Source organism: Mesitornis unicolor, unplaced genomic scaffold (assembly GCF_000695765.1).
Source record: "Mesitornis unicolor isolate BGI_N332 unplaced genomic scaffold, ASM69576v1 scaffold10289, whole genome shotgun sequence".
Lineage (NCBI taxonomy): Eukaryota > Metazoa > Chordata > Aves > Mesitornithiformes > Mesitornithidae > Mesitornis > Mesitornis unicolor.
Genome location: NW_010209232.1, coordinates 10,677 through 21,577, shown reverse-complemented (window position 1 = coordinate 21,577; position 10,901 = coordinate 10,677). Strand labels below are relative to the sequence as shown.

The window sequence follows — 10,901 nt, the reverse complement described above, 5'->3', positions numbered from 1 at the left end:
GCTGAACCGACACGTGCACGTTCCTGCAGTCAAGAACCTCAGCTGACCAACGTGGGATGCAAAATACGGCTGTACATGGGGAGAGCCAAAAAATCAGCAGTGCAGCAAGTAAGAATAAGCATAACTAAGGATGAAAAGAAAAAAACAGAGTAGACTGTTTTAGTGTAGTAGTGATTTTCATCCAACTTATCTCAAGGCACTGCATGTACAATTTTATTTAAAAATTAGGAGGCAAGCAAATTATAGTCATTTTAAAACAGGGAAGACCAGAAGAAACAGGACTGTGACAGAAGTATTGAAAAGCAGCCACTGAGGTGCTGCGCCTCAAGCTGCACACGCAGGAACTCCTGGAGGCCCCGTTTTTCAGACCAGCGAGTACACGCTTGCAGCAAAGCAGCGAGGGATTCCAGTGCCAAGTATTCACAGGACAACTTGCAGCCCTCAAAGTCTCGGAAGAACATGCATCAGTGATCTGTCTGGCATCTGGATATTATCAGAGACAACCCATCCAGGGCAGACTGTCAGCGACTCAAGAAGAACTGCCTTACGCGACACACCAGCAAGCAGGGGGGCAGTGATCTAAGCAGCCTGATTTTCATTAAGAACCTCAGAACAAAGTAACATTACAGAGAGTTCCCCTCTCTGCCGTGACTCACAGTGCCACAGGCCTGCATTTAGCTGCAAAATGCCCTGCAAAGCATGTGGTTAGTTCACACATACCTAGGCCGGGATAACATCTTCTGTTGGTATCCGGCATGAGACTGAACTAAGTATTTGGTAATTGCTTCCTGTTGAGCTGGTCTGGTGACTGCAGAAGGGCTGCAATCCAGTGTTTCAGACACCAATTCCAGGAAAAGCAGTGGGATAACTCCTCTAGCACCACGGTGTTTAGGACATACTGACTTCAGGAGGCAGATTCAGCTAGCAATTATTGCTGCGCAGGCACGGACAGGCGTGATCACTTTCCAGGACCAGCAGAGAATCCCGTGTATGCCAGTTACGTTCACTTCCTCATGCTTGTTTCTCTCCTCATCCTGGTGTGGCTTTCTCCTTCGCATTAACAGTCCCTGCCCCAAACTGCTTACGCTTACCCGCATAACAGCCAGTGCGATGAAAAGCAACACCATTCTAAACATGAGCCCAATTTGGTGAGCAAAAGATTTTAAGGAGGAGGAAAAAAAATACTGATACAATTAAAATGCAAAGCAGATCCCAAACTAGGCTAGGAGAACCCTGTTACCCACAGGCTTGGGTAAAGCATCAGGTTTCTTGCTTGTGGAACAAGGATGACTGAGGAAGTTGCACTTCTAGTGCTGAAAGGACACGTTCTTCACATTTGTGGAGTTCTGAATGTGGAGTCCTAGAGAGCGCAGTTCTATAGCTTACCCTCTGATCTAGTTAGATATGCTCAACTTTAGGCACAGGGTATACATTGCTGACCCCAGTTAGTTACCTTCAGGGTTTAAGAAACACTCAAAACCTAAATAATGTGCCCGGAGTCCTGCAGAGGACTGTGTAAAAAGAACCGTTTTGAAACAAAGACACAGCCTGAGGGAGGCTGAGACACCAGGAAAAGCAGTGATAAGGGGAGGATAATCCCAAGAGGTCACGTAACCGTACAGCAGAAGAGGCGATGACAGCTTTCTCAAGGAGTGCTGCTACCACTGCAGAGAAGACGTAGCCGCCCTGGCAGCAGCTGGAGGGCAACACCACAGCAGCAGGGTCCCGCAGCCCAGCTCAGCGATGACCGACACCGTCCAAAGCTCTGTGAGCGATCTGCAGAGGGAGCTCCCAGCAGGGTTCTTCACACACCGGACACTGCTGAGCTCAGGCAGCTCAGGCTCTCTCTGCCCTTGTCCGGCCGCTGCAGCAGCCACCCACACACTGCAGGACTTTGGGGAAGAGGGAGGAAACAGAGCGTGCCTGTGCACAAGGCTCCTATGACAAGGTGTCTGCCTGCGCTCGGGCGATACGATGAGGAGAAAGGAGGTTGTGCCTGTGAATTCTTAGCTATGGAAACCTCAAAATCATTGTCTTGGCCAGAAAGACAAATTATTTTTTGCCTAGCTGAGCCAATATAAGCACCACAGCACTGCTGCTGCAAAGCTGTTTCACTGGACTTCATGACTCCTGAGAGTTTGATGCAGCTTTGTGACCAAAACCTTAACTGGGAGCTCCCAAGGTCACACGGCTGAGTCTCCATCCAGACTTTCATTAACGTTCTGTGTCAATATATACCAACGTAACCAGACCTGGCTGGTTAGATAAAGTGCATATAAAGAACCTGAAACAAATGAACCATATTAAAGAGATACAGCTGGCATCAACAGGAGCCAGCAGGACAATGTCCTAACCTACATCTGCACGGAGTGTGGCACAGACCACCACGCCAGACCAGGCATAAAGCAAAGGAAATGTTGTGCTTAGGAACATGGTCTAGTGGTGGACTTAGGGCTGGATCCACAGTTGGACTCAATGATATTAAAGGTCTTTTCCAACCAAGACTATTCTATGAAATGCCCTTCTGCAAAGAGCTCTCAGCAGCAGGAACAACAAAAGCAGTCTAACCCGCTCAGTGTTATCAGATTTTGAAGTAGATGGATATTGAAGCTCCACTTGGATCTAAACCAAATCATTATTTGTTCTGAGTTCTGAGTAACAACCCCAGGCTCAACCCCAGTAGAGACGGTTGCTTTTCAGGGTTTGTTGTTCAGTACAAGTTCAGCATTAAGACCAAGAAGCAAGAGGCTGACATTACAAATGGGCTTGGCAAAGCAATCTCTAGCAGCATACTGAGGAAAGCCAATTAGGAAAAACACCAACTGAAACCAACTCCCTAACAATATTTCATTTTACTTTTCCAGAGAAACAGAAGAAACAGGTGGGAAACACTTTAGATAAGCTTTACCCCCTGCCAACAAATTCCTGCAGGAGGTTTGTATGAGAAATAAATTTTCAAGTTCACAGTATCTGTTCCTCCTGACAGGGTTAGTCAAGGGTGCATGGTACTCACCGCTTGCCTTTTTGTATCCGAGAAACATCCACTGAATCCCTACTGAAAACATCAAACTCATCATTCTGGAAAACATTATAGCGAGAAGTGACCAGAGGAGTAGGGTCTGGCTTCAGCTTCCTGTTAAAAAAAATAGAGAGAATAAAAGTGAGCTGAGGAAGACCAAGCCCTCTCCTTCCCAGGACTCGGTTTACTCTTTGGCAGTCTCCATGTCACCCGCAGCAAGCCCAGATCCCCTTCGTGCTGCTGGCTGCCTGGGTCACAGATTGCTGTTCATTTCAGAGCTGCACTGCAGCATGTGCACAACCACTGCGTGCCATTGGTACAAGAGAAAAGGCACAGGTTTTGGAGCTTATCTTTGTGGAGAAACTAAAGCAACTTACAGAGAGCGGGAAGAAAATTCTTCTGTTCATTTAAGAATAAGTAAAACTGTACGGCAGCATGGACTATTCAACCGACCGCCTGGTCTCACAACAGTGACTCAGTAAAGCCAAACACTAGGTATGATAAATTACATGCTGGAAAAAATGCCAATAATTTGCCGCTGTTGATTTCAGGACATTTATCTCCCTATGGTTCCTTCTTAATTCTTTCTCAGGGTCCCAGGTTCACGTTTGTTCAACTTACAAGCCAAAAGACCATTATTTTTACATCCATTTTGTTGGTGCTATTAGCTCAGCTGGGCATCCGAAGATGCTGCTGTGCTCACTTCTAAAATCAGCAGTGATCAAAATTCTACATTTGCTACTGAACTGACAGTTTTGTTTCAAGATGCAAGAGGCATGGAAAAGAAATCCAGCCCTATCTTCTGTAACTGCTGGCTCTGCAGAACAAAACAACCCTTCCAAAAGCCAACCCCACATTGTTCATGCCAAAGTCAGCAGATCTGACTGTGGGAGCATGAAGACTGTTGCAAAACGAAGATTTTCTTTTTTACACAATTTTTCAGATAAAGATGCTTTCCTTTTTTAACGCAACGAGACGGTCTGCCCATTCCTGCATGAAATTGTGAGCAAACAGCACATTCACATCCTGACACTCAGTCAGAAAGTGCTGTTGCAGCACAAACACATGCTAGCAGCTGGAGAGGAGCTAAAACAGCTCAATTCCACTGCCAGCTATAAACTCTACAACCCACGTACAACCCAGAGGAGCAAGCAAAAGCCTGGCAAGTTTGTCAAAATGGATCTGAATTGCCACTTCCAGTCTCTCTCTGGTTTGACTTCAATCACAAAACAGTAGCCTTTTAAAGGTATTTGACCCTGCAGCTTGAATTTCAGCTGAATTAGTTCCTTTCAAGATGCCCTTTCCTGCAGGACAGCTGGGATTTCAACACCTATAACCCCGTCGTCTGCAGCAAAATACATTCTGAAAGCAACATGTTATATTGCCCAGACCAGGCTAAGCCCACGTCCCCATGACAGAATTTTAACGGTCCTTATTTGAGTGTTGAGTGTACAAGTATTTTTGTCCCCCCATCACAAAACACAACCCAGCACCTGCTCTACTGAAGTGCCGAACAGTGCACGCTCCAGTCCTCTGCAGGGACACAGCGAGTGGCAGATGGCAATCACTGCAGCTATCTACCCCAAGAAAATGCACGTCCAACTTCTTTGGGCTCTACAAGTGTCCAACCCTCAGTGAGAATGATGTTAAATGATAACCCGCAAATGAAAAAGCAGAAGACATCAACGCTGTCCCACACCTGTGCATTGCTCGGTCCAGCTTATCCAAGTATGGCACCAGTTTGTCTTCTAGGATGTTGTTGATGACCTGCTCCGCGTTGTAACTGTACTCCTCCAGGCAGGCCAGGATGAAGCCCTCACCGAGGTCTGGCAGCAGGTCCTTCACTTGAGAGATCAGGGAGTCCAGCTCCACCCCTGACACCTTGGCAATGGGCGCAGCAGCTGCACCGGCACACTGCACGGATCAAAGAGAACTGGTGGCATTACTGGGAAGAGACAGCAGCTGAGGGACGGCAGTGTGCACATTAAAAAAAAGGGAGAGGAGTAGTCTGGTTTATCAGAATTTAAACACAATAAAGTCAAAGACGGAAGTCAAAAGAAGAGAAATCAGCTAAGTTGTTTTATTACACAAGGTTTATGACACAGACTTGGGCATGCAACTGCTTTGTCTGTCCCCCGAGTCAGCAAGGATACTCTGGAGAATCCCTTCCTCAAATAACATGAACTGTGCATTAAAAAAATACACACATCGGAAACCACAGCAACAAGAACTCCAAGCCAACAGGAGTTAGAAGCAATTTGCTCAAAGATAAAGCTGGGATTCAGGTGTAGCTTTGTTTCTCACTTCACAAGGCACATGGGGCTGCACTGAAATCTAGCAAAGGTAAGAAATGCAGTCTCATGTAATCTCCAGCACCGAGCAAACCAATCCTCTCTTCACAGATGAATGAAGTAAGGACAGAAGGAGCAGAACCCAGTCCTATCCACACAGCTATGCATACGCAGCCCCGAGCTCTTCCATATCTTCAGCAGTGCTCTCCACTGTTGCTGATGCTCCATTAGATGCTGCTGCTGGTGTTGCATCTTTAACGACTTGTGCTTTTTTCCTGTCTACCCCTTCCCACGCACTTTCCACTGCTTGCAGGATATAGGCTGTCCTGGTCTCATCTCTAAGAGGACAGCATTAAGGACATTTCAGGATGCACATATTCAGACCTCACCTTGAAGCAACTACGCGATTTTCAGTGACTCCCAAACCTGTGCCTACGTTAACATTCCCCCCTTCCTTATTTAAAGAGAAAACTTTCCATTGCTTACTGCCAGTCACGCAGAGGCAGCATCACTGGAAAAGCCACTGACGTGAAGGAATCTAAGAGCATCCACGTCTGCAAACCCCCAGGGCGACAGCAAAGGATACAGCGTGGAGGATGCTTGCTGAAGCAGGCTGACATCATCCTCAATGGGGAACAGCTCGTCATAATCACGGAGAAATCTGAAAATGCAGAAGCAAGTTTAATCAGTCGAACTCAAGAATAAATTACCAGCAGACCTGTCACACACTACCATGCCTGCTAAGCCACTCTGACTTCCTCGCCGCTCAGGGAGGAACACGTACAACTCTCACCCAATACTGAACTCCAGCGTGAGCTGATACGTCTGATTTTAACCCCATTGTACTGCAGCAACACCTTCCCCCAAGCCATCAGAGCCACCTGCAACACTCCTCATGATAGCAAGACCTGCAACCCAGTGCCGCATTACAGAGAAAATATGGTTTACGACTTGAACCTGATCAGAATGACAGCATCGTCAGGAGGATAAGATTGAATTCCCAGTTCTGCCACTTACTCACTTTGCATCTTCAGCATTAGCACTTAATATCCTCCTGGTCTGGTCACCCCAGCTGACAAGCACAGATCAGTAATAACAGCCTAACGTGTCAAGGTAGCTAATGACTAAATTGCTATCCTCCACTTTGAAAGCCTGGATTAAAGCGTGAAGAATTAACATTCTCCAGCGTCATGCAACATCCTCCTCACCCTTACAATAAAGTCTGTACTGCAGTGTGAAATCCTCTCACAGCAGTTCTCCCAACTAGTTAGAATGATTTCTAACTCCCAAATGCATCGTAACGCCTCCTAATAATGTCTCTGGCAATTCTGTGGTAAAGAATGGAAGAGGAAGGGAAGCTGACCCACCCCTGGGCCTCTTTCAGCCAGACTCACCTCCTTTCCTGAAGCACTGAAGTGAAGATCTGTAGAAATTCCTCAATAAAAGGCTGAATGTTCTCACAGCTGCAGAAAACAATGGCACAACAGAGGGAAAAAAACTCAGTGGTAAGCCTACCGCATTGCACAATCTCCACACTCTGCCTCGCTGGCCAAACACTCATACATCAAGGGAAAATCCCATTTGAAAACAGATTTCAGTCCACTTTTTGGCTTTCACAGGAGCAAAAGCATCAAATAGAAACAAGTTTCTTTTATGGCTCCAGCAAACACTTGAGCCAGCTAGGACTGAAGCTGTATCACAGTTAGAATTACAGGACTCCTGACAGACTTCACAAATCATAGTTTGATGCCTCAGACTTGCAATAAGGGGAAAAGGGTGTGTAGCGCTTTTGTAATTGCACTCTTATTATAGGTCTTGGGATTATAGCAGTGAAGCTCCCAGAAAATATGTGCTCACCTACGTAAGAACGCATGCCAAGCAAAGTCCTACTGCAGCCTCTGTTATAATGCCTAAACCTCCCATTGCTGCTGATGCACCAAGCCTCACAGCGAGACAGAATGCCCTGTGCAGTAGGGAAATGTTAGGAGAAAGGTACTGCCCTAGAAGCCAAACAGGTTGTTTTCACAGCAGCCTCAGCTCTCAACAAACTGGCAGTAAGTGTGTCCTTTACTGCTTCTGAAGGATATACAGTCCTTAATGCTGTGGAATCCAGACACACCACACTCTTTAGCTCCTTTATATTTTCAATATTCCAGCAGGTACTGGAAGGCAATACTCAGGTAAGGAAGGGTAAGGCAATGCTACTATTGCTTCTTTAAGGACTGCACCTATAGCACAGATTGGGTGATTTAGTCCAGGTCACAGAGGAAATCAAGGAGGCAAATCCAGATTTCTCATAAGGAACTCCACCAACAGACCCTCCTCGTCTTCTTGGACAACTCTCCTGATATCAAAAACCAGGGAAAATACTCAAGAACAGGAGCCACAGAGACCAGCAATCTATGAAATCTGTAATGAGCACAGGCAAAGAGAGGCCAGCTCAAGACAGCACTGGCTTCCCAATCAGCATCTAGGTTCTTGGCTCTGTCCCCAGCATAAAGCACGGTTTTGGGTCACTTAATTTCTCTGCTCTTAAATAAGAACAGTTGTATTTGCCTTCATTTTCAGATTACTTACAGAGCTATCCATTAACAATTTTCACAGTAGCAACAGGGGTAGAACTTGGTAAAGGCACAAGTATCTAGGTTTAAACGACTGCTTTCAGTCATCTATAAAACTGCATCGCTTTCACTGCGGTGTCTCAGTCAAGGTGTCTACACACAGCATTAGAATTCACAACTCAGCCAAAAAATGAGGTTAGAGAGCTTATTGGACCACAGCCTTATCCCACTTTATTAGGGTCAACACACAGCTCACCACAGCAATTCTGGACCATATAGCTTCACTGGGGATATTCCTGCTATGCAGGACAACAGACTTCTCATCTTAGCCAAAGACTTTGGCTACAACCCCAACACAAATAACACTTTCTGTTAATTTTCTCCAGTAAATCTGAAAACAAGGAAACAACCTCTCCCACAGCAGCAATTAATTAACTGGCTAGTACCACTGAGCCCAAGGGCCAATACCTGCTTTCTAAGATGGGCTGCAGACAGACTTGGTTTATTAGGATGTGAAAAGCTTCTATCATCTTCTTCCTGGAATGTGAAATCCTCCTCCACAGATCAGCAAAAACACTTCAGAGAGAGAAAACGAACACACTGTTGGTGTCAGCACAAGAAATCTGCATCTTTAACACACCTTTACCCTCCAGAGGAGGGATTTCATTAGCAGAGTAATTTCTTTGCTGCAAGGACCAGAGATTAGAGCCATTTCGTACTTATTAAGAAAACAAAATCCATGCTCTAGACAAAGTTTGTCTCAATCACCAATTGTCCCGACTGCTAGACATGTAATATCTCAACCGTACCAGCACAGTTTGCACCTTAAAATGAGACCAATTTATGCATAGAGATATCATTCATGTTTTCACACTTCGTTACAATTTGAATGCACCTCCCATCAAGTTTCTTGTTAGGCAGCAGTGAAAGAAAGCATCAGTCACCTCACTGCCCAGGAAAATCTGGAATTAGAAAAGTTCTTTGAAGCAGCATAAAAAAACCAAGAAGGTAGAAAGACTCTGCAAAGGTGGGCAAAGCACCACGAAGGGAGATTTTAACTAAGCCCTGGGAGACTTTTATTGAGAAGAAAATGCAAGCCTTTGCAGACATTTTCACCTGTTATCCTCATAATGCCGCTTCTTAATTGCAGATTCCAGCTCAGGAATTGCCAGTTCATAAAACGAAGCTAACCTGCAGAAAGAGGCAAAAAAAACCAGTAACTGTCAACTGAGGTTTCAAAAAATCATTTGCTAAAAGACAAATGAAATGGTTAATTTCATTAAATTCTCCTCACTAGCAGTACCCATTGGCATTATTCCATGTTATTTGCTCCCTGAAACACAAGCAAACATGCAAGAGACAGAGAGCAGCACTCTCAGGTATCTTTGAGGACACAGGCAAAGAAATGCATGTGAAAAGCATCATCTGCTGAACAGAACAACCTGCCCAACCAAGAAACATCCCAAACCACAAAATCTGCAGTCTGCGAAGAGCAGATGTATCACAGAACCGTGTAACAGGACTGTTTGATTGGAAAAGACCTTTAAGATCATGAAGTCCAACCATAAACTTTACCAAATCTTCAGCTAAACTATGTCCCTTAGTACCACACCAATGTGTCTTTGAGCCCATCCGAAAACACCCCCCCCACTCCCATATCCTTACGGCCCTGTCTTGCTATATGCCAAATGCTGGATATGAAACAGGATGGGATTTCCAATAAAGTCTTTCTGGTCTTGCTATTCAGCTCTAGGTGGGCATTTAGATGAAGGGATCCAACACGCAGAAGCCTAAGAGGACGCCTCAGCAGGATGGGGCAGGGAGAAAACAAGGGCAGTCTGGTCCAGTTTCACATCTGACTTGCCAGGCAGCCCACACAGACCCTCTCCTCCAGGGACTGAGCTCCGAGAGAAACGCCCTCACAGAGTAACAGCCAGTACTGCTTTCTGAGGAGGGAGACGTTACAAATAATGGTTTACAGCACTTTGCACAAAAGCCAAGCTCGCTGAACTGATCAGCAGAGGCTCCATTAGGAACACTATGTTCATGCCTCGTATTAAGAGCCAAACATGTGAAGTGAGTGTCCTTGAGGCGAATGTAGCAGAAGCTGGTTGATACTTTTAGTCCGGGAGAGAAATTAGTAAGTGCCAGACTGATTCAGACTCACAAAGATTCCAAAAAGATGACACGTAAGTCAGTTTTCCCTCCCCACACTCCCAAGCCCCAGTCACTAGTCCATACTGAGAAGTAATGAAAATGTTGCTGTGGTCCCACTGCACAGAGATCAAGACGATTTTAGCTCATCTTTGACATCAACAGCAGAATTTAAAGCAAAAGGCTTTCCCCCCTCTGAGTAGCCAAGCACGTAAGCAGTGCTGCTTGCCAATCCAGCCAGCCACCAGCAGTCCACCAAGCTGCTCTTCTTTCAATAACCAGCTCGATGACAGTGTCCAAAGAGGACAGAAATCAGAGAGCAGCATTACTCAGTGGTCCATAAACCACTGGCAGCTGTAGGACTTTAGAGGTCTGCAACACGATTGGAAACAAAAGCAAAACAGAAATGTGTGTTTGTTCTCACCAACAAGCAAACAAAATGGGAAATAAGGACAATAAATTAATACTTTTATTGGTCCTACACAAAGGCTGCTACAGCAAGAGTCTACAACATGATCTGGGGGCTTAAAACATGTGAAGGTAGCCGGGTAAGGGCCACTCAAGGACTTGCAGCCTCTGTGGGAACACGCTCTGCTGTCTGGTCCTTCAGCCCAGCCTGACTCATCGCTGCTGTGAGCCTGAGCTGGACAAGAAATTAGCTGTCAGCCCAGCTGTGATAGTGCTGGCTTGTCATTCTCTCCCAGGCATTCATCTTCTGTTAAACCTCAGTAATATTCTCTAGCATGAAACTGAGATGTAACATTGAACAAAAATGTCTATTTTCAGACTGATGGAATATCACTTCAAAATACTTTATACTTCCCTTGCTTTAGGTCCTACAGCAGAAAGCTCTTTTTGTCCACAACTCTTTTCTGC

General features: G+C 45.6%; 1 protein-coding gene across 1 annotated transcript in view; it reads right to left on the bottom strand.

Annotated features, from left to right (window-relative positions):
- The window catches only part of ASCC2 (activating signal cointegrator 1 complex subunit 2), a 23,573-nt gene that overhangs the window by 3,883 nt on the left and 8,789 nt on the right, over positions 1-10,901 (bottom strand). Inside the window, 7 exon segments of the mRNA XM_010192814.1 lie at positions 3,014-3,133; positions 4,719-4,993; positions 5,504-5,648; positions 5,897-5,971; positions 6,705-6,773; positions 8,340-8,447; positions 8,988-9,062. Of these exon segments, the coding sequence (XP_010191116.1) occupies positions 3,014-3,133; positions 4,719-4,993; positions 5,504-5,648; positions 5,897-5,971; positions 6,705-6,773; positions 8,340-8,447; positions 8,988-9,062 (867 nt within the window).